Below are 24519 nucleotides of genomic sequence, written 5' to 3'. Positions count from 1 at the left end.
ACTGAGCGACTTCACCTTCCTTCCTTCCTAGTTCCACAACATACAGGGGATCTGGACCATGGTCAAATAGAAGCCATGCTTGCCAAAATTCCAATTCACGTACTGTTCAGGAACACTAAAAGAGGATTGTTTTATTGATGTACTTCTTTCATGTAGAAAAATCACTTTTAAAAAAGAAGTGTAGCTATATCCCAACACCAATACGAAGGCCCAGTTCCCTCAAGGAACTTTCTAGTAATGGAAAGAAAATTGTGTGAAATTCCTACAATAATAATTGTAGTAGCTTTTATTTTTATCTTTTTAATTTTTATTTTATACTAGAGTATAGTTGATTAACAATGTTGTGTTAGTTTCAGGTGTACAATAAAAGTGATTCAGTCATATGTGTATCTATTCTTTTTTAAGTTCTTTTCCCATTTAGGTTGTTACGTAATATTGAGCACAATTCCCTGGACTGTTCAATAGGTCCTTCTTGGTAATTCATTTTAAATATAGCAGAGTGTACATGTCCATCCCAAACTCCGTAACTATCCCTTCCCTTCACCCTTCCCCCCAGTAACCGTAAGTCTGTGTGAGTCTGTTTTGTAAATAAGTTTATTTGTATCACTTCAATTTCACAATTTTTCTTAGATATAGGTGATATCATACGGTTTTAGTCTTTCTCCATCTGACTTGTTTCACTTAGTATGGTACTCTCCAGGTTCATCCATGTTGCTGCAAGTGACAATGTTTTGTTCTTTTTCATAGCTGAGTATATTCCATAGTATATATGTACTTCATCTTCTTTATCCATTCTTCCATGGATGGAAATTTAGGTTGCCTCCACGTCCCTGCTATTGTAAACAATACTGCAGTAAACACTGGGATGTATGTACCCTTTCGAACCATGTATTTCTCCAGATACATGCCCAGGAGTGCTTTATTTTTAGTTTTTTTGCTTTGTGGGGATTTTGTGGGGGGGGATTGTTTTTCATCTGTTTGTGTTTTGGCCATACTGTGTGGCTTGCAGGATCTTAGTAATAGTTTCCCTGCCAAGAATTGAACCTAGGCCCCATCCTCGTACCCACGGGACACTCACTCTTGGAACCCACATGCCATGCTGTGGGGAAGCCCAGGCCATGTGGATGTGCTGGCTTAACCCACTGAGCTTACAGCTGTCAACATTAATCTCAACACCAGGTTTGAGTGAGGAAGCGCTCACAAGATGACTCCACCCCCATCTGACTGCAACTACAGGAAACCCACAAGTGACAGCCGCCTAGCTGAACCCAGTGAATGTCCTGAACCATGAGAGATAATACAGAAATATTAATAAGAGACTTCCCTGGTGGTCCAGTGGTTAGGACTCCACCTCGTTTCCACTGAAGGGGCACAGTTTCCATCCCTTGTTGGGGAACAAGATCCCATTCGCCAGAGAAAAGGAAATAATGACAATAAGTATTGTCATTAAGATTTGGGGTGACTTCATTATTTAGGGCTTCCCTGGTGGCTCAGATGGTAAAGAATCTGTCTGCAATTCAGGAGACCTGGGTTCGATCCCTGAGTCGGAAAGCTCCCCTGGAGAAGGAAATGGCAATGCACTCCCGTATTCTTGCATGGAAAATTCCATGGACAGAGGAGCCTGGAGGGCTACAGTCCATGGGGTCACAAACAGTCAGACACGACTGAGCAATTGAGTACACACACACATTATTTAACAATAGATAACTGGAACTGAAATGCAGCCAAATAAATAAATATTAAAAACAAAAACAAGAAATTTTTTAAAAGTCAGCAGAACAGCAAAGGCCTGCCATCTTCCACACATTACTTCCAGGGCCACTGTAAGAAAAGAACATAGTGGATCAGAGAGTGGGAGATTTCTATGGGCCAGGGCTAGGTGTGGTAAACACAAGTTCTATTCACATTCCATTGGCTAGAAGTCAACCACAAGTTCACATCTAACTGTGAGTGTGTGCCCAGAAAGAAGAGGATTTGGTTGGCAGCTTTCAGTGTCTGCCACAACCTCTAAATGTAACCTATATTTCTCCAAGCTGTAGATATAAATAAGACCCCTTAAATATTTCTTGGGCTTTTCTACCTGGGGGAGGGAAAAAACTTTCCTCTACCCTTTTAGGTTCTTCTGGCTGATCTCAGAATTAAATTGACATGATAGGGACTTCCCTGGTGGTCCAGTGGATAAGAATTTGCTTGCCAACACAGGGGACACGAGTTCGACCCCTGGTACAGGAAGATTCCACACGTTATGGAGCAACTAAGCTACTGCACCATAACGAATGAAGCCGACACTTTAGGGCCTTCAAGCTGCAACTACTCACAACTCCTGAGCCCAAGTGCCAAGAGCCCGTGCTCTGCAAAAGAGAAACCACCGCAATGAGAAACCAGCACACCACAATTACAGAGTAGCCCTGGATGGCTGCAACTAGAAAAAGCCTGAGCACAGCAATGAAGACCCAGCACAGCCAAAAAGATTAATTCATTAATTAATTTTTTAAAAATTTTTGAAAAGAATGTGGGGTCCAAGTTAGGCAACGGAGGCTCATATGCCATCTGAAAGTAAAGGGGGTGGGGAATTTGAACTTCAGCGGAGAAGAAGGCAATTCATGTGGATATGGACTAACAAATGCTTGCCAGACAGATGTTTGCTGGGTTGTTCAGAGACAATGAGACACGGGGAGGACTGATCTCGGCCCCACCAGACACGTAGCCCCTCTTCCCTGTAGACATCTCTGGTAAGAGTGCTCTTCCTGGACCAAGCTCTTCATTCAGATTCTATTTTTGGTATCTTATTTATTTGGCTACGCCAGGTCTTAGTTGCAGCCTGCAAGATCCTCAATATTCATTATAGCATGGGAACACTTGGTTGTGGCATGTGAAATCTAGCTCCCTGACCAGGGATCAAACCCAGGCCCCCCTGCATTAGAAGCACAGAGTCTTAGCTACTGGACCCCCAGGGAGTTCCCACCTTTATCTAAACTCTTAGGGACTTTGAGATTGACATGTACACACTGCTATATTTTTAAATGCATAATGAACAAGGATCTACTGTATAGCACAGGGAACTCTGCCCAATGTCATGTGGCAGCCTGGATAGGAAGGAAGTTAGGGGGAGAACGGATACATGTATATGTATGACTGAGTCACTCTACTGTACACCTGAAACTATCACAACATTGTTAACCAGCTATGATCCAATATAAAATTCAAAATCTTTTCAAATAAAAAGAAAATTCTTTTAGCCAGAGAAAGTAAAAGAATAACTTCCTAAGTCTTCTATTTCTTACAAATAACCAACCTAAAAGAATCCTCATGCCAAAGAGATACACTCTAGGGTGGCAAATTTTGTTTCCTGTACCCTCTCCCCACTTACACAGGATCCTCGTGTTCATAAACACTCTGCTGCTGCTGCTGCTAAGTCGCTTCAGTCATGTCCGACTCTGTGCGACCCCAGAGACGGCAGCCCAACAGGCTCCCCCATCCCTGGGATTCTCCAAGCAAGAACACTGGAGTGGGTTGCCATTTCCTTCTCCAATTCATAAACACTCTATGACCCGACAACTTCCTCACCAGGCTGTGAGGACTATAACAACCCAGCAGTGCCATCTCCTGGAAGGGAGCTCCTGCTATTACTCGGAAGCCCTTTACAGGCTAAAACTGCACCGTAAGTAACATAGAGGCAAACGCTGCCTTCTTGCCTTTTTTTTTTATTTTAATGAGTTTGAAGTTTCAGAGAAGGCGTCTTAGAGCACGATACTTAGGAGCTTAATTTTTTAAACTTTGAATATATATATTATATAATATATAATATATATTTATATGAATACATATATTTCATAATATTTACATTTATAAAATAAAATGTTTCTATAAAATATAAATATATCATAATGATAAATATAAATTATAAATAAATTAAATTATATATATAGCAAATATGTGCTAAGTCACTTCAGTCATGTCCAACTCTTTGCGACCTATGGACTGTAGCCTGCCAGGTTCCTCTGTCCATGGGATCCTTCAAGCAAGAATAGTGGAGTGGGTTGCCATGCTCTCCTCCAGAGGATCTTCCCAATCCAGGGATCAAACCTATATCTCTTCTATCTCCTGCACTGAAGGCAGGGTCTTTACCACTAGCGCCACCTAGGAAGCCTATATATATATATATATATATATATATATATACATATGTATATGGGCAGAAAGAGAAGAGGGTGTCAGAGAGTGAGATGGCTGGATGACATGACCGATGCAAAGAGCATGAACCTGGACAAACTCTGGGAGATGGTAAGGGACAGGGAGGCCTGGCATGCTGCAGTCCAATGGGGTCATGAAGAGTCAGACAAGACTGGGTGACTGAACACAAGAACAACATATATATATATAACATATATATATATATATATATAGGCCATGCCCTGTGGCTTGTGGGAGCTTAGTTCCCCAACCAGGAATCAAACCTGTGCCCTCTGCCATGGAAGCGCAGAGTCTTAACCTCTGGACCCCCAGGGAAATCCCCCTTCTTGCTTTTTGGTTACCTGTTTTAGGAAGTACCAGGGCAGCATGTCGGCACTCCAGTGTCTTGCAGAGTTTACAGTGACGTGGTTCTTGCATTGTTTACACACAGTCTCGTGGATCCAGATAGGAACTGATCAGGGCTGATGTGAAAAACGACTTGAGTGACATGCACTGGGCAGTAATAAGAATGCTGTCAGTCAGTCAGTCAACACTTACTATCTACTGCGTGCCAGGCTCCGCTAAGCTCTGATTGCACAGTGTAAACAAATGACATAGCCCTTGCCCTCACAGGAGTCACAGTCCAGTGTGGGGAGTCTTGCATCAGTGCTGACCCAGAGATTTTGTCACTGAACTGAGCATATCAGAACAGGTTCCTCCTTGCCTTTGGTCAAGTTCTCTCCTTGGGGGAGGCTCCTCAAGCAAACAGGTTTCTGATACACCCCCCATGGCCCATTCCCCAGAAAGAGCCAGATAGCTAAGAATCCTAAGTCAGGCTGTACCACCATCCTCTGCCTCTCATTACACAGGTGAACTGATCAGAGAGGATAAGGCTGCTGAAAGAAAATATGCCAAACCTAGCCAACACATGTGTTTGATTTGCTTTGTCTAGTATTGGCTTCTTGGTGTATCAAATGATAAAGAATCTACCTGGAATGCAGGAGATCCAGGTTTGACCCCTGGGTAAGGAAGATCCCCTGGAGAAGGGAAGGGCAACCCACTCCAGTATTCTTTCCTGGAGAATTCCATGGACTGGGGAGACTGGAGGGCTACAGCCCTTGTTATCGCAGAGTCAGGCACAACTGAGCGACTAACACTTTCATTTTTCAGTATTGGCCTACAGAGCACTTTTAAAACTTTTTAATTAGTCACCAAGATTAAAAAACAGATTAGAGACATGTATCCCAGTGTTCATTGCAGCACTGTTTACAATAACCAGGACATGGAAACAACCTAAATGCCCATCAACAGAGGAATGGATGAAGATGTGGTGCACACACACAACAGAATATTACTCAGCCATAAAAAGAAATTAAAGTGGGTCATTTGTAGAAATGCAGGTGCTTTCGAATTGTGCTGGAGAAGTCTCTTGAGAGTCCCTTGGACTGCAAGGGGATCAAACCAGTCAATCCTAAAGGAAATCAATCCTGAATATTCATTGGAAGGACTGATGCTGAAGCTGAAGCTCCAGTACTTTGGCCACCTGATGTAAAGAGCCGATTCACTGGAAAAGACCATGATGCTGGGAAAGATTGAAGGCAAAATGCAAAGGAGGTGGCATAGGATCAGATAGTTAGATAGCATCACCGACTCAATGGATGTGAGTCTGAGCAAACTCTAGGAGATAGTAGAGGACATAGGAGGTTGGCGTGCTGCAATCTATGGGGTCACAAAGTCAGACACGACTTAGTGACTGAACAATAATTAACAACAATTTCATAGACTAATGAGTGGGAGGATTATTCCAACTATTTTGGAGAAGGGACAGAGATTTCCAGGTATTGGGCCACTGCCCACTTTTGGCCTTTTATGGTTACCCTGGGAACTACCGTGGTGCCTGTGGGTGTGTCATTTAGATGCTGATGTATTACAGTGAGTGTAAATGAGGCTCAAGCTCTAATGAACATCAAATCTTCAGCCATCTTGGACCTGTAGAAAGTGAGTGTTAGTCGCTCAGTTGTGTCAGACTGTTTCCACCTCCATGGACTGTAGCCTGCCAGGATCCTTTGTCCATGGGGATTCTCCAGGCAAGAATACTGGAGTGGGTTGTCATGCCCTTCTCCAGGGGATCTTCCTTACCCAGGAATGGAACCCAGGTCTTCCTCATTGCAGGCAGATTCTCTATTGTTTGAGACACCAGGATGATTCTAATCAGTTTGTGTCATGACCTCAATGGGACATCATTCTTTTAAAGGTTGTGCCCTGCCCTCTTCTCTATTTCACTTCCATCATGGAAAGCCAGCATTTTGTTCTTTCTGCATTTAGACACTTCAGATATGACTTCACTTCCCCACATGCAAAGTTTCTGTCAACCTACCATCTGTGGACTTACAGAACACCTTATCCAGCATCATGGATGGATGACATTGCTTCTTAGTGAAACCTAGTGGGGCTCTGTGGGGTTCCTAAACATGGAAGACTTTCTGTCCCCCATTTCTTGTAGGCGAGACTTCAGCCATTATAACCTTCCCTGGGTTCCAAGGGATGGACTCAAACAGTTGCTAATCAAGGGAGGAGCAACCAAGAAATCACCTGAGGGCAGATTAAAGGGAACAGAGAAGTTCATTAGGAGATGGATTACCTAAAATGAGATAAAGTGAGTATAAGCCCTGCTCACACTCTAATCTTGTCAGAGACCCCACCTTTGACCTACTGTTATAAAAAGCCTCATCAAGTTCTCTGGAGTTGCATACATTAGCACGTAGTCCCTTCAGTTTTGTCTGACTCCCTATGGATTGTATCGGAGAAGGCGATGGCACCCCACTCCAGTACTCTTGCCTGGCAAATCCCATGGACAGAGGAGCCTGGTAGGCTGCAGTCCATGGGGTTGTGAAGAGTTGGACACGACTGAGCAACTTCCCTTTCACTTTTCACTTTCATGCATTGGAGAAGGAAATGGCAACCCATTCCAGTGTTCTTGCCTGGAGAATCCCAGGGACGGGGAAGCCTGGTGGGCTGCCGTCTATGGGGTCGCACAGAGTCGGACACGACTGAAGTGACTTAGCTTTTTTAGCTTAGCTATGGATTGTAGCCCACCAGGCTTCTCTGTCTATGGGATTCTCCAGGCAAGAACACTGGAGTGGGTTGTCATTCCCTTCTCCAGGGGATCTTCCTGACCCAGGGACCGAACTTGGGTCTCCAGCATTGCAGGTAGATTTTTTTTTTCCTGCTGAGCCACCAGGGAAGCCCTCTCTGGAGTTGAGACACAGTTTTTCCAAGGCAGAACCCCACTGTGTCTCTCTTTGCCCAGCAAAGCAATTTTGTTGTTCAATCACTCAGTCATGTCTGACTCTTTGCAACCCTATCAATTGCAGCACACCAGGCTTCCCTATCCTTCACCATCTCCCAGAGTTTGCTCAAACACATGTCCATTGAGTCAGTGATGCCAAGCAATAAGAATATCCTTTTCTACTTCATACAAAACACTGTCTCCAGGATTTGATTCGACACCGGTATACAGAGTGGCCAAGCTTCCAGGAACATCCAGGAACTCACTTCACAGTAAAAGAAGTGCAGCAACGAGTCCCTGTTCATGGAATTCACTGGTTGCATCATGTTCCTCACCACCCTGAAGCAGCTGGCTTGATAGCTTTTGTGGACTTCTGAAGACTCAGTTACCATGATGACAGGGTTCAGGACAGGCCACCCCAAGATGTGCCATGCTGGCATGCAGATTACTTTGAGCCGGAAAATAGGCGAGGCCTGAAAGACTCAGAAAGAACCTTTGAACAACATCCCCACTAATTGCCTGTCCCAGGAAGGAGTTATCAGCATAGGTAACTATAGCAAAGTGTAAATTAGGTGTGGTGGGCAGGGAGGAACCTAGCAAGGCCCACTTGATCAAAGTCCTATCATTGTCTTTGGATTTATTTACCGAATATTAACTCTTTTTAATCGTTCTGTGAATTACCTTACATTCTTCTGAAATATCATGCTCCTACCTCCTTCTCCTTACTGTACTGATGTGCTCAGTCGTGGCTGACTCTTTGTGACCCCATGGACTGTAGCCTGCCAGGCTCCTCTGTCCATGGAATTTTCCAGGAACGAATACTGGAGTGAATCGCCATTTCCTTCTCCAGGGCTCCTTCTCCTTAGTCCAAGATAATACATATTCTCTCTCTCTCTTTTTTTTTTTTTTTTGGCCCAGTTGGGTCTTCCTCATTGCTTCCAGGCTTTTTCCAGTTGCAGCAAGTAGGGGTTATTTTTCTTTGAGGTACTCAGGCTTCTTACTGTGATGGCTTCTCTTATGCTTCAATAATTGCAGCTTAGTTGTTCCAAGGCACATGGAATCTTCCTGAACCTGGGATTGAATCCGTGTCCCCTGCATTGGCAGGCAGACTCTTAACCATTGGACTGCCAGGAAAGTGTAAGGATAATATATATTCTCTGTCTTCCCTTGCTGTCTTTGGACTTCTTCATGCTTATGTGGATTCCTCACGCCACATAATAAATTTTATTTTCTCCTGTTCATCTGCCTTATGCCATTTAAATTTGTCAACCAAAAAGAACTAAGAGGAGGAAGAGGAAATTTCCCTCTCCCACAGTGTTTTTGAGGAGGAAGAAATTGTCCTCTACCATTCTAGATTCCTCTGGCTGGTCTAAAAATTAAATTGATGTGAGACAGAATAACAGGAGAAAATCAAATGAAAGTTAGTAACTTGTCTACATAGGAGAGACCCAGGAAAACTGAGCAACAAAAAGGACAAAATCTTAATCTTTAATAGCATCTTCAGCTAAAGACAAAAGAGAATGGCAGGGAGACTTCCCTGGCAGTCCAGTGGTTAAGAATTTACCTTCCAATGCAGGGAGTTTGGGCTCAATCCCTGGTCAAAGAGCTAAGATTCCACAGGCCTCAGGGACAAAATACTCAAACGTAAAACAGAAACAGTATTGTAACAAATTCAATAAAGACTATAAAAATGGTCCACATCAGAAAAAAAAAAAAAAAAAAAAAAAAAAACCTAAAAAAAAGAGAGAAAATGATGGGAAAATGGTTTTGGAATCTCAAAGGGGAGGAAGGCAATACATATGGAGATAAAAAAGTGTTTGGTGGGCTTCCCTGGTGGCTCAGTGGTAAAGAATCTGCCTGCCAATGGGTTCGGTCCCTGATCCAGCAAGATCCCACATGCCACACAGCAACGAGGCCGCTGCATCACAACTATTGAGCCTGTGCTCTGGAGCCCAGGAACCGCAACTACTGAAGCCCTCTCACCCTAGAGCCTGAAGAGAAGCCACTGCAATGAGAAGCCTGAGCACTGCAACTAGAGAAAGTCTGCACAGCAAGGAAGACCCAGCACAGCCAAAAATCATAAAGAAAAACATATTTTAAAAAAAGCAGGTGTTTGGTTAACAAATGTTTGCTGGGATATGGAGATACACTGGACACAAAGCAGACCCTGATCTTAGGTCCTGCCTGGAGCTTCCCTACCCCCCGCCCCACTCAACCTATATCCTTTGCAGATATCTCTGGTAATAGGTCTATTCTAGGAACAAGACCTCTGTCTGAATTCTTTTAGGCAGTTAGGAAGAAGGTCAAAGGTTCTTCCTGAGTTTTTCATGCCTTATTTTCAGCTCAAGATAATCCACATACCAAAGAGACATTTTAGGGTGGCAAATTTTTCTCCCCTACACTGGTCATACCTTGCAGGGCTGGGGCAAGTTTCTCTAGAAGGCTGTGTATACTCTAAATCAGCATCTAACATACAGTGCTATTCCTCCCATAGCCAAGATTCATGGGTCCAGGTATCAAGGAGTAGAAATAGGTGATCACTACTAACCCTAGAACACACAAGTGAAATTTTTTCTTCCTGTCCCCATGTCCTTATGCTCTGCTGGCCTGGAGGTCTTAGTTCAGAGGAAGGGATGCTTCCACCAGGAGACATAACAATGATTCCATTGAACTGCAAGTTAAGACTGCTGCCCGGCCACTTTGCCTGTTGATTTAGAGGCATGAGAGACTCAAAGAAAGGGGTTACTGTGCATGCTGGGCTGAGTGACCCTGACTTCCAAGGGGAAATTGGACTGCTTCTCCACACTGGGCATAAGGGAGAATAAGCCAACCATGCCAAAGAGCCCTTAGGGCTTCTCTTCCCCTTAACATGCCCTGGGATAAAGGTCAGTGAAAACTGGCAGTCCAATCCAGGCAGGACCATTAATGACTCAGACCTCTCAGGAATGAAGGTTCAAGTCACTCCACCGAGAAAAGAACCAACTGAGGTGCTTGCAAAGGAATTATATCAATAGAATGAGTAATAGGGACTTCCCTGGTGGCCCAGTGGTTAAGAGTCCAACTTCCAAACCAGGAGATATGAGTTCAATCCCTGGTCGGGGAACTAAGATCCCACATGCTGTGGGGCACCTAAGCCAGCCCACCGCAACTAGAAGCTAATGATAATTACCAGCTATGACCATGTGACCAGTTATATAAACACTGTAATTATCATAAGTATTCCTTCTCATTTTGTTATGTAAAACACACATACACACATATATGGTTTCAAGGTTTCCCTCCTGGCTCAAATGGTAAAGAATCCACCTGCAATGCAGGAGACCTGGGTTTGATCCCTGGGTGGGGAATATGGCCTGGAGAAGGGAATGGCAACCTACTCCAGTATTTTTGCCTGGAGAATCTCATGGACAGAGGAGCATGGTGGGTTACAGTCCACATGGTCACAAAGAGTTGGACACTACTAAAAAGCCTCTTGATGAAAGTGAAAGTGGGGAGTGAAAAAGTTGGCTTAAAGCTCAACATTCAGAAAACAAAGATCACGGCATCCAGTCCCATCACTTCATGGGAAATAGATGGGGAAACAGTGGAAACAGTGTCAGACATCATTTTGGGGGGCTCCAAAATCACTGCAGATGGTGATTGCAGCCATGAAATTAAAAGACGCTTACTCCTTGGAAGGAAAGTTATGACCAACCTAGATAGCATATTCAAAAGCAGAGACATTACTTTGCCAACAAAGGTTCATCTAGTCAAGGCTATGGTTTTTCCTGTGGTCATGTATGGATGTGAGAGTTGGATTGTGAAGAAGGCTGAGCGCCAAAGAATTGATGCTTTTGAACTGTGGTGTTGGAGAAGACTCTTGAGAGTCCCTTGGACTGCAAGGAGATCCAACCAGTCCATTCTGAAGGAGATCAGCCCTCGGATTTCTTTGGAAGGAATGATGCTAAAGCTGAAACTCCAGTACTTTGGCCACTTCATGCGAAGAATTGACTCATTGGAAAAGACTCTGATGCTGGGAGGGATTGGGGGCAGGAGGAGAAGGGGACGACAGAGGATGAGATGGCTGGATGGCATCACTGACTTGATGGACGTGAGTCTGGGTGAACTCCAGGAGTTGGTGATGGACAGGGAGGCCTGGCGTGCTGCGATTCATAGGGTCGGGAAGAGTCGGACACGACTGAGCGACTGAACTGAACTGAAGCTACTAACACTTTCATTTTTACTTTCGTATATATATAAAATCGTTGGGTTTTTTCCCCCTTATTCCTTTTCATGTACCATAATATACATTGATTTTCTTTCATTCAAGTTATGTGTTCTGGGTTTTTTTGGGGGGGAGAGGTTAGGGTTGTTTGTTTGTTTGTTTTGCCATGCCATGCTGCTTGTGGGATCTTGATTCCACAATCAGGGATGGAAACTGGGTCCTTGTCAGTGAAAGTGTGGAGTCATAACCAGGGAATTCCCAGATATGTTTTTAATTTTACATCATACTATTTAAATTAAGGGGCTTCTCTGGTGGCTCAGCTGGTAAAGAATCCACCTGCAATGTGGGAAACCTGGGTTTGATCCCTGGGTTGGGAAGATCCCCTGGAGAAAGGAACAGCAATCCACTCCAGTATTCTGGCCTGGAGAATTCCATGGACCATACAGTCGCAAAGAGTCAGATATGACTGAATGACTTTCACCTTCACTTTCACTTTCAATTAAGTTAAGACAGACCAAGTTCAGTTCAGTTCAATTCAGTCGCTCAGTCGTGTCTGACTCTTCACGACCCCATGAATCACAGCACACCAGGCCTCCCTGCCCGTCACCAACTCCCAGAGTTCACTCAGACTCACGTCCATCGAGTCAGTGATGCCATCCAGCCATCTCATCCTCTGTCGTCCCCTTCTCCTCCTGCCCCCAATCCCTCCCAGCATCAGAGTCTTTTCCAATGAGTCAACTCTTTGCATGAGGTGGCCAAAGTACTGGAGTTTCAGCTTTAGCATCATTCCTTCCAAAGAAATCCGAGGGCTGATCTCCTTCAGAATGGACTGGTTGGATCTCCTTGCAGTTCAAGGGACTCTCAAGAGTCTTCTCCAACACCACAGTTCAAAAGCATCAATTCTTTGGCGCTCAGCCTTCTTCACAATCCAACTCTCACATCCATACGTGACCACAGGAAAAACCATAGCTTTGACTAGATGGACCTTTGTTGGCAAAGTAATGTCTCTGCTTTTGAATATGCTATCTAGGTTGGTCATAACTTTCCTTCCAAAAGAGAGATCAAGGAGAAGAGCAAACATCACTCAAGGACTTTACTTCTTCTTCTGGGGAAGGGGTTGGTTGCATTTTCAGTTGCACACAGGATGATTGTATCATGTTTGGTGGAATGATGACCTTGTTGTTATTTTTATTTGGAGAATAAGAATGGCTTCAGGAGATGCAAAAGAGTACAAGTTGACAGGGGGTAGACCCGTGATGTTCAATTTTATGTGTCAATTACCATGTGGGCCTAGATAGTTGGCTAAACATTATATTCTGGTTGTGTGTCTGAAGAGTTTATCTGGATGAGATAACTGTTGGAATATTAAGACTGAGAAAAGCAGATCACCCTCCCCAAAGTGAGTGGGCTTCATCCAATCCTTTGAAGGCCTGAACAGAATAAAAGGTTGAGTAAGGGAGAATTTGTTCTCTGCCTGCCTTTGAGCAAAAACATTGGTCCCCTGCCTTTGGACTGGGACTTAGACTATTAATAAAAATCACTCCATCGGCTTGCCTGGTTGTTGGGCCTTCAGAATTAAACTGGAACTCAACTATTTTCTCTCCTGGGCTTCCAGTTTACCAAGTATGAATATTGGGACTTCTCAACCTCCATATTCACGAGGGCCAGTGCTTTAATATATATAATATATAGTTGACCCTTGAACAACATGGGGGTTAGAGGCATCCAACCTCTTAGGCGGTTGAAAATCTGTGTGTAACTATATAGTCGATGTTCCCTATTGGTGATTCTGCATCTACTAGTTCAACCAACTGTGGATCGTGTGGCACCACAGTATGTATATAGTAAAACAAAATCTGTATAGCCATGAACCCACACAGTTCAAACATCTGTTGTTCAAGGGTTAACTGTATGTATGTATGTGTGTATATATATATATACACATTAGCTCTGTTTCTCAGCAGAACCCAGACTAATACAGACGCTTAAGTATATTCTTTAAAGACATAAAAGTCTTCCAAAAAATAGATTATCTAAAAGTTTTTTTGTTTGTTTTTGGTCATCAGCTTATGGGATGTGGGATCTTAGTTCTCCAACCAAGGATTGAACCCTGGCCCCTTGGCAGTGAGAGCACAGAGTCCTAACCAGTGGACCACCACAGAATTCCCTAAAAGTAATTTTTCTAAGTAGACCATTAGAAGAATACTTTTAAAACAAAGAGGGGACTTCCCCGGTGGTGCAGTGGATAACAATCTGCCAGCCAATGCAGGCTCAGTCCCTCACCTGGAAAGATTCCACATGTTATGAGGCAACTAATTCTGAGCACCATAACTACTGAGCCTGTGCTCTAGAGCCCAAGAGTCACAACTACTGAGCCCGAGACTAGAGCCCGTGCTCCATAATAAGAGAAGTCACCGCAATGAGAAGCCTGAGCACATCAAGGAAGAGAAGCCCTCCCTTGCTGAAACTAGAGAGAGACCCAGTACAGCCAAAAATTTTAAAGCTAATAAATAATTATTTTTTAAAAAGAAAAAAAAATTTTAAGAAAAGAGGAAATTTTCTCATAAGGATGGCAGATTAACTTGCCTCTTGTGCCTAAAATCCCACTAAAACATAGTAAAAGTGAAGTGAAGTGAAGTTGCTCAGTCATATCTGACTCTTTGCAACCCCATGGAGCCTGCTATGCTCCTCCATCCATGGGATTTTCCAGGCAAGAATACTGGAGTGGGTTGCCATTTCCTTCGAAGGAAGGTATAAATCTATAGGAACAAAGTGAATAGAAGAAAAGCAGATGAAACATTTAAATTCAGTTTTGGAAAATGGAAAGAAGATGGGGGAGTAGTGACGACACAACCCAGGGGAGGCAGCTGACCAGGAGCCCAAAGGGGAGGACTGGCCTGAAAGCCTAGACTCCAAAAAGTTGGACCCCTCAACAGTTAAGACTCCATGCTTCCACCTCAGAGGGCATGGGTTCAAAACCTGGTCAGGGAGCTAAGACCCCGTATGCCAGAGGTACAGCCAAAAAAAGAAACAAAAAGTTGGACCCTCAAGCCCCCTCCCCACCACCAAGGCCAGGTAAGTACCCAACCCCACCACTACCAGACAGAGAATTATATTCACCCAGAAAATGGACAGGAAAAACTCCAGACCTAAAAACATTAGGCATTGCAAGGAACAAAGTATTCTTGCCTGGAAAATCCCATGGACAGAGGCGCCTGGTGTGCTGCAGTCCATGGAGTCGCAAGGAGTCAGACACGACTGAGCAACTAACACTACTGCACGGAATAAGGGAGAGATGTGGACCCAAAAACTGGATGTACATCCTCCAGGCAGGAGACTAGCAGCTTCCTCTCAGTTCAGTTCAGTTCAGTCACTCATTTGTGTCTGACTCTGAGACCCCATGGACTGCAGCACACCAGGCCTCCCTGTCCATCACCAAATCACGGAGTTTACTCAAACTCATGTCCATGGAGTCAACGATGCCATCCAACTATCTCATCCTCTGCCGTCCCCTTCTTCTCCTGCCTTCAGCCTTTCCCAGCATCAGGGTATTTCCAATAAGTCAGCTCTTCACATCAGGTGACCAAAGTATTGGAGTTTCAGCTTCAACATCAGTCCTTCTAATGAACACTCAGGACTGATCTCCTTTAGGATGGACTGGTTGGATCTCCTTGCAGTCCAAAGGACTCTCAAGAGTCTTCTCCAACACCACAGTTCAAAAGCATCAATTCTTCGGCGCTCAGCTTTCTTTATAGTCCAAACATCACATGCACATGACTACTGGAGAAACCATAGCCTTGACTAGACAGAAGTTTGTTGGCAAAGTAATGTCTCTGATTTTTAATATGCTGTCTAGGTTGGTCATAACTTTCCTGCCAAGGAGTAAGTGTCTTTTAATTTCATGGCTGCAGTCACCATCTGCAGTGATTTTGGAGCCCAAAAAAATAAAGTCAGCCACTGTTTCCCGATCTATTTGCCATAAATGATGAGACTGGATGCCATGATCTTAGTTTTCTGAATGTTGATCTTTAAGCCAACTTTTTCACTCTCCTCTTTCATTTTCATCAAGAGGCTCTTTAGTTCTTCTTCACTTTCTGCCATAAGGGTGGTGTCATCTGCATATCTGAAGTTATTGATATTTCTCCCAGCAATCTTGATTCCATCTTGTGCTTCATCCAGCCCAGCGTTTCTCATGATGTACTCTGCATATAAGTTAAATAAGCAGGGTGACAATATACAGCCTTGACGTCCTCCTTTTCCTATTTGGAACCAGTCTATTGTTTCATGTCCAGTTCTAACTGTTGCTTCCTGACCTGCATGCAGGTTTCTCAAGAGGCAGGTGAAGTGGTCTGATATTCCCATCTCTTTAAGAATTTTCCAATTTATTGTGATCCACACAGTCAAAGGCATAGTCAATAAAGCAAAAATAGATGTTTTTCTGGAACTCTCTTCCTTTTTCCATGATCCAGCAGATGTTGGCAATTTGATCTCTGGTTCCTCTGCCTTTTCGAAAACCAGCTTGAACATCTGGAAGTTCACAGTTCACGTGCTGTTGAAGTCTGGCTTAGAGAATTTTGAGAATTACTTTACTAGTGTGTGAAATGAGTGCAGTTTTACGGTAGTCTGAGCATTCTTTGGCATTGCCTTTCTTAGGGATTGGAATGAAAACTGACCTTTTGCAGTTCTGTGGCCACTGTTGAGTTTTCCAAATTTGCTGGTATATTGCATACAGCACTTTCACCGCATCATCTTTTAGGATTTGAAATAGCTCAGCTGGAATTCCATCACCTTCATTAGCTCTGTTCGTAGTGATGCTTCCTAAGGCCCACTTGACTTCACATTCCAGGATGTCTGGCTCTAGGTGAGTTATCACACCATTGTGATTATCTGGGTCATGAAGATCTTTTTTGTATAGTTCTGTGTATTCTTGCCATCTCTTCTTAATATCTTCTGCTTCTGTTAGGTCCATACCATTTCTGTCCTTTATTGAGCCCATCTTTGCATGTAATGTTCCCTTGGTATCTCTAATTTTCTTGAAGAGCTCTCTAGTCTTTCCCATTCTATTGTTTTCCTCTATTTCTTTGCACTGATCACTGAGGAAGACTTTCTTATCTCTCCTTGCTATTCTTTGGAACTCTGCATTCAAATGGGTATATCTTTCTTTTCTCCTTTGCTTTTTGCTTCTTTTCTTTTCACAGCTATTTGTAAGGCCTCTTCAGACAGCCATTTTGCTTTTTTGCATTTCTTTTTCTTGGGGATAGTCTTGATCCCTGTCTCCTGTACAATGTCACGAACCTCCATCCATAGTTCATCAGGCACTCTGTCTATCAGATCTAGTCCCTTAAATCTATTTCTCACTTCCACTGCATAATCATAAGGGATTTGATTTAGGTCATACCTGAATGGTCTACTGGTTTTCCCTACTTTCTTCAATTTAAGTCTGAATTTGGCAACAAGCAGTTCATGATCTGAGCCACAGTCAGCTCCTGGTCTTGTTTTCTCAGACTGTATACAGCTTCTTCATCTTTAGCTGCAAAGAATGTCTGATTTCGGTGTTGACCATCCAGTGATGTCCTTGTGTAGGGTCTTCTCTTGTGTTGCTGGAAGAGGGTGTTTGCTATGACCAGTGTGTCCTCTTGGCAAAACTCTGTTAGCCTTTGCCCTGCTTCATTCTGTACTCCAAGGCCAAATCTGCCTGTTACTCCAGGTGTTTCTTGACTTCCTACCTTTGATTCCAGTCCCCCATAATGAAAAGGACATCTTTTTTGGATGTTAGTTCTAAAAAGGTCTTGTAGGTCTTCATACAACTGTCCAACTTCAGCTTCTTCAGCATTACTGGTCAGGGCATAGTCTTTAATTACTGTGATATTGAATGGTTTGCCTTGGAAATGAACAGAGATCATTCTGTCGTTTTTGAGATTGCATCCAAGTACTGCATTTCAGACTCTTGTTGACTATGATGGCTACTCCATTTCTTCTAAGGGATTCTTGCCCACAGTAGTAGATATAATGGTCATCTCAGTTAAATTCACCCATTCCAGTCCATTTAGTTCACTGATTCCTAAAATAGCAACATTCACTCTTGCCAGCTCCTGTTTGACCACTTCCAATTTGCCTTGATTCATGGACCTGACATTCCAGGTTCCTATGCAATACTGCTCTTTACAGCATAAGACCTTGCTTCCATCACCAGTCACATCCACAACTGGGTGTTGTTTTTGTTTTGGCTCCATCTCTTCATTCTTTCTGGAGTTATTTCTCCACGGATCTCCAGTAGCATATTGGGCACCTACAGACCTGGAGAGTTCATCTTTCAGTGTCCTATCTTTTTGCCTTTTCATACTGTTCATGGGGTTCTCAAGGCAAGAATACTGAAGTGGTTTGCCATTCCCTTCTCCAGCAGATCACATTTTGTCAGAACTCTCCGCCATGACCCATCCATCTTGGGTGGCCCTACACAGCATGACTCATAGTTTCATTGAGTTAGATAAGGCTGTGGTCCATGTGACTATATTGGTTAGTTCTCTCTGACTGTGGTTTTCAGTCTGTTTACCCTCTGATGGAGAAGGATAAGAGGCTTATGAAGCTTCCTGATGGGAGAGACTGACTGAGGGGGAAACTGGGTCTTGTTCTGATGGGCGGAGCCATGCTCAGTAAATCTTTAATCTAAGTTTCTATTGATGGGTGGAGCTGTGTTCCCTCCCTGCTATTTACCTGGGGCCAAACTATGGTGGAGCTAATGAAGATAATGGTGATCTCCTTCAAAAGATCCCATGCATATACTGCTACACTCAGTGCCAACCCTGCAGCAGGCCACCACCGACCCACACCTCCACTGGAGACTTCTGGACACTCACAGGCCATTCTGGGTCAGTCTCTTGTGGGGTCACTGCTCCTTTCTCTTGGGTGCTGGTGCACAAGGTTCTGTTTGTACCCTCCAAGAGTCTATGTCCCAGTCCTGTGTAAGTTCTGGCAGCTCTATGGTGGGGTTAATGACAACCTCCTCCAAGAGGGCTTATGCCATACCCAAGTTCCTCTCAGAAGAGGCTGAATAATCCTAGAGAATAAACCCTCCACCTACTGACATTCTGAAGTTTCTCAGTCAAAAGGGGAACTCCCAGCCTGATCAATTTCAGGGAAATTCACCAGGCAACAAGCCCTAGTCACAGCCCATGCATCCAAACAACTTTGTAATGCCTTGTTTGTATATGAAAGGATGACCAGCATCTTAAAACAAATAAAGTGAAAGAAAGTGAAAGTCACTCAGTCCTGTCCGACTCTTTTAGACCCCATGGACTATACAGTCCTTGGAATTCTCCAGGCCAGAATACTGGAGTGGGTGGCCTTTCCCTTCTCCAGGGGATCTTTCCAATCCAGAAATCGAATTCAGGTCTTCCGCATTGCAGGCAGATTCCTTACCAGCTGAGCCACAAGGGAAGCCCTAAAAGACCTAAAAGAGATAAACTGAAAGCAAAAACTCAAAGGGAAAAGGAAAAATACTGAGAACAAAAGAAGAAATATAAACAATTTTAAAAATCCCCCCAAATCCCTAATTCATGTTCTCAGAAGGTTAATATAACAGAGTTCATCCATGAAATCAAGAATGCTGTTGGCGGGGGGTGGGGGGGGTGGGGAGGGAAGAATATGAGACAGGGAATTCCCAAGCAGTAAAATGGTTAGGACTCTGAGCTTTCACTGCCAAGGCCATGGGTTCAATCCCTGGTCAGGATTCTGAGATTACACATGATGTATGGCAAGGCCAAAAAATAAAAAAAATTTAAAAATAAATAAATAAAAAATATGAGACAGAGAAGCTCAGCCTCTCTGTACATTGGTGCCAAATCAATCCTGGAGGCAGAGTTCTGGGTGAAATAGAAAAGGATAGCTTTATTGTTTGTCAGGCAAAGGGAGATACACTGGGGTTCTGCCTTGAAAAACCATGTGTCTCAACTCCAGAGAAGTTGAGGAGGCTTTTTATGAAAGTGGATCAAAGGTGGGGTGTCTGATAAGATTAGAATGTGAGCAGGGCCTTCACTCCCTTAATCTCACCTCAGGTGGTGGGTCTCCTAATCTTGATGAGTTTCTCTGACCCCTTTGATCTGGCCTCAGGTGGTTTCCTTAGTTGCTTCTTCCTCAATCAAGAAACTGTTTGAATCCACCTTTTGGAACTCAGGGAAGGTCATGGAGGTTAGAGTCTTGCCTCCAAGAGATGGGGGACAGAGCTTCTCTGGTGGCTCAGTGGGAAAGAATCTGCCTGCCACTGCGGAAGACCTTGGATTCGATCCCTGATCCAGCAGGATCCCACATACCGCAGAGCAACTAAGCCCGTGTGCCACAATTCTTGAACCTGTGCTCTAGAGCCCGGGAGCAACCAACTATTGAGCCCATGTGCCCTATAGCCTGTGCTCCACAGCAAAAGAAGCCACCGCAATGAGAAGCACGCACACTGCAACTGGAGAGTAGCCCCTGCTTGCCACAACTAGAGAAAAGTCCTGAAAGCAACAAAGACCCTGCACAACTGAAAATAAATAAAATTATGTTTAAAAAAAGAAATGGGGGACAGAAAGGCTGCCACACCATGCCCGGGAGCCCCACAAGGTCCAGCTCGGCTTCAGGGGGAATGTACACATAACTACTAAGGAATAGTGGGTCTTTGAGTGAATAGTTTCATAAAAGAACACCAAGTTCTAATGAGGATAAAGACTGGTGTATTAGTTCCATGTATTAGTCCAGGCAAGTTAAAGCAATAACTTTAAATCTTCGGGCTTTACAGATATTTATTTTTCATTCAATCTAAACGTTGAGCAAGAAGCAGGTTGCGTGGCTTCTTCCATCTTGGAACACTTGTCCTCCATATGTGTTACTATCAAAAGAGAGAAATTTCGGAGTCATCCTGATCCTTCACCTCCCTGACCAGGAAATGACACTTCATTTCTGCACACAGTCCGTCAGCCATAACTAGTTACAGGGTCCCAAGCTTACTGCCAAGGGTTGAGAGGTTGTAAATCCATACCTGGATATTGAGTGAACTCCAAAAATACAGGTTCTCCACAAGTAGGTAGGGAGGGAAAGGAAAAGAGGGTAGACACCTCAGGGAAAAGGAGAGTGTTTTAAGGTGGGAGGGCTTCCCTGGTAGCTCAGAGGAAGAATCTGCCTGCAATGTGAGAGACCCCGGTTTGATCCCTGTGTTGAGACTATCCCCTGGAGGAGGAAATGGCAACCCACTCCAGTAGTCTTGCCTGGAGAATTCCATGGATAGAGGGGCCTGGCGGGCTACAGTCCACGGGGTCGCAAGAGTCGGACACGACTTAGCGACTAAACCACCACCAGTACTCTTGCCTGGAGAATCCCATGGACAGAGAAGCCTGGCAGGCTGTATGTGGTCCATAGGGTCGCAAAGAGTCAGACACGACTGAGCCTGAGCGGCTAACTAACTTAAGATGGGAAGCCTTGCAAATAGTAATAGAAAATAGAGGTCAAGAAGCCAGAGGGAAGGGAGTAGAAGGAAATACTGAAATTGATTTAAAAAAAAAAAAGAAAAGGGAAGGGGTGGGGGGTGTGGCGCAGGGAAAAGCAGTCATAAGAAATGAGGGATTTCACTAATACATTGCTTATTTCTACACAAACACTTCCACTCTGGTTTCTAATTATCTTTCCATGTCGTGACACAGAACTTCCTGTGGGCAGGGGCTGTCTCAGCCATCTTTGCATCAAGGGATCAGCACAGAACCTGACTTACGTACGAAGCCTCCCATGAATGTGCTTAATTATAAAGTAAGAGGTCATAGAATCCCAATCTTCTCCCAATCAGCAGCTCATCAGCCAATGTAACTGGAGGAACAGGTGCTTCCTTGGAACAGTAGGAAGAATGAAGGGAATGCAGCCAATCAATTACCTGAGGGGGAAGGTAAACAGGCACCTGTTGTGTCAAAGGAGACACAGCCTCCCGCCACACCACCCCTTGCCTTGTAACACCAGAGGTGTGAGAAGGGGCAGACATATTACTGAGTTGGATATAAGGAAGAAACTGACTTCTGTTTTTATACAGGGTCTAGCTGACTGGATGCTTTAACAAATATCTTTTACGTATTCAGAAAATCAAAGGTTTTAAGGGTCTTAACATTTAGCCAAACACTTCAATTAGGCAAAGTCTAGTAAAATTGAAGGTGAGCAAACGTTACCACTCATGATTCCTCTCCTGGTTATAAACCCTAGAGGGGTGTTTCTAACACTGAGAATCATGAACTACTAGCAAGTAGTGATATCAAGTTAGTGGATCCTGATTATTTTTTTAATGAATTAGAACAGAAAGTATCAGAGAACATATACATAGCATGGCAGTGTGTGATGTGTGCATATAGTGTGAGTACTACACGTATATGTTATGTAGTGTATGAACACGTGTGCATACTGGATAGCAACATGTTTCCTACAGTAGTTGTGGTTTAGTTGCTGAGTTGTGTCCAACTCTTATGTGATCCCATGGACTGTAGCACACCAGGTTCCTCTGTCCATGGGATGTCCCAGGCAAGAATACTGGAATGCATTGTCATCTCCTTCTCCAGGATATCTTCCCAGCCCAGGATCAAACCTGCATCTCCTGCATTAGCAGGCAGATTCTTTACCACTGAGCAATAAATCTCAGTTAATTAAAAAAAAAAACTTTGGAGTTACAGTCCGAGAGAAATTTTCACTGTTGCTTAAAGGAGAATGTCCACAGCAGCAATATTTGTAATAAAAGAAATACATCAATAGGAAACAATCCAAGTGTTCCTCAACTTGATCATGAAAAAGTGGCACAATCATACAAGGCAATGTTAAATCACAATTAAAATGACTGTATTACAGCTACCTATAAAAATATGAATCTGCCTCAATAAAGATGTTAATCATAAAAACAAGTTTCAAAATGATACATTCTGCTGTAATTATAAAGTTTAAAAGCATGCAAAACTATATTACAATCGATTCTGGATATATACATTGTATAAAGTATAAAAATAGGCATGGGATTGATAAGTACCAAAGGAGACAACCTCTGAAGGACAGGAAGGAATACACCCAGACTCAGCTGTGCATATGTTTCAGATTTTTTTGACTGCACTAGGTCTTTTTTGCTCGCAGGATCTTTCATTCTCGTTGGGACACATGGGACCTTTTAGTTGTGGCAGCCAGGATCTACCTCCCTGACTGGGGATGGAACCTGGGTCCTATGCACTGGGAGGGCAGCGTCTTAGACACTGGACCACCAGAGAAGTCCCTCTAAGGGGGAAATTATATTATTCTTGACTTCTCCGATTTTTTTTTTTCTTTTATTTTGTCTTCCCCTGAAGAGGAGAGAGGTGAATTTTAACACACCTAGGTTTCCATTCTGTCTCTGCCACTTACTGGGGAAGGATCTTAGCAGGTTGCTTAATTTCTCCAAGCCTCTGTCTGTAAATAACCGATTCCATAATCAATTAGGTGAAATAATATGACTATTTGTGTTGCATAAAGTGCAAAGTGCTATAGAAGTATAAGCTGCACTTGTGCAAGAATGCTCCACGAATTCCAGTGATCACTAAAAACTTGGTGTTTGTTACATATTCTCACATCACAGAACATTCTTCTTTTCCTTCAGAGCGCTTGCCTTCCCTTGCAATTAATTACACGGTCATTAACACCTTATATGTCCGTGCACCATCTCCCCTCCATAGCTTTGGGCTCAGAGCCCAGCACAGGCCCTAGCACATTTTTGTTAGTCTGGTCTGAACACTGGAAGTAAGAATGCGAAGCAAGGTGGGACGAAAGGACTTTTGTCTCCAATTTCTTTCCTCTTTGCACTTTGATCTTGAACCTGTATTACTTAGTGACAAACTAGTTTAATTTTTAATGAAAAGCCTAACGGTTAAATCAGCGTAGCTTAATTTCATCGCCTCTCGGAGGAAGGCAACGTTTTAATACAGGAAGTTACAGGAAATCAAAGGAGCAGGTAGAGAGTGCTGAGGGCGCCGGGGTGGTCCTCTAGGTCTGGTAGGGAAGGCGGCGTGTCTAACGGTTCAAGAACAGCCGCGGCGCCGTTAGGGGGCGCTCGCGAGGCCGCCGCAGGAATTCGCGCCCTCCCGTTACATGCCCCAGTAACCCCGGCGCGCCTGCGACCGAGAGTAACCTCGCGGTCGGGTGACAGCCCCCCCCGCCCCGACTCTCGCCTGCTCCGTCTCAGCCAATAGGGAGGCAGCGCACGAGCCGGCAGGACTCTCGCCCGCCCCGACTCCTCCCCCGAGCTGTTAGAACTGAGTTGTACAGTCCTCCGCCGCCGGCTTCTTACTTTTCCAATCGCGGATCTGGTTCCCGGTTCCAAGCCCCGCCCCCGGCCTGCCCCGCGTTCTTTCTCGGGCCGAGTCACCTTTGCCTTACAAATATGAGGCCCCGCCCCCGGCCTACCTTGCCGCGTGAGGCCCCGCCCCCGGCCCGGGCTGACCAATGACCGGCTGATCCCGGAGCCTTTGGGCGGATCCGCAGCCAATGCGCACGCCGTGGGCGGGCTCCGGGCCGGAATTGGGGGTGAAGCTCCAGCGCTGTGCCCACATTCGGGGCGCGCGGAGCAGAGGGGTCCCTGGGGGACGCCCGGAGCTAAGATGGCGTCCGCAGCCGAGGGGGACATGGAAGCGGAGCTGACGAGGGGGCTGCTGTGGCGTTTCCAAGACCTGAGCCTTAACAAGTTGGCGACGTCCCTGGGCGCGTCAGAACAGGCGCTGCGGCTCATCATCTCCATCTTCCTAGGTAAGGACCCCTCGCGGAGCCCCCGGGGGACGGGGACGTGACCTCGCCCTCTTCCCGGAGCCACGGGGAGGGCTTTTTGGGGTGCGGGTGT

At 44.5% G+C, this 24519-nt stretch overlaps 1 protein-coding gene and 1 long non-coding RNA gene across 2 annotated transcripts in view; one reads left to right on the top strand and one right to left on the bottom strand.

Annotated features, from left to right (window-relative positions):
• Nucleotides 1–590: 590 nt before the first annotated feature.
• Nucleotides 591–24081, bottom strand: LOC129644096 (uncharacterized). Its single transcript, XR_008710738.1, has 4 exons — nucleotides 23974–24081; nucleotides 21406–21561; nucleotides 4536–4655; nucleotides 591–833 (listed from the first exon to the last, which is right to left on the bottom strand). It is a non-coding gene; the product is annotated as an uncharacterized LOC129644096 (long non-coding RNA).
• An 83-nt stretch (nucleotides 24082–24164) lies between these two features.
• Nucleotides 24165–24519, top strand: part of LPCAT3 (lysophosphatidylcholine acyltransferase 3) — a 35904-nt gene continuing 35549 nt past the window's right edge. The window contains exon 1 of the mRNA XM_055569429.1: nucleotides 24165–24428. Coding sequence (XP_055425404.1) covers nucleotides 24284–24428 — 145 coding nt within the window. The 5' untranslated portion in view covers nucleotides 24165–24283. The remainder of the gene's footprint in view (nucleotides 24429–24519) is intronic.

The sequence above is a fragment of the Bubalus kerabau genome, chromosome 1 (genome assembly GCF_029407905.1).
Source record: "Bubalus kerabau isolate K-KA32 ecotype Philippines breed swamp buffalo chromosome 1, PCC_UOA_SB_1v2, whole genome shotgun sequence".
NCBI classification, from domain to species: domain Eukaryota; kingdom Metazoa; phylum Chordata; class Mammalia; order Artiodactyla; family Bovidae; genus Bubalus; species Bubalus kerabau.
Note: the sequence above shows the minus strand (reverse complement) of the source record. Positions and strands in the feature narration are given on the sequence as shown.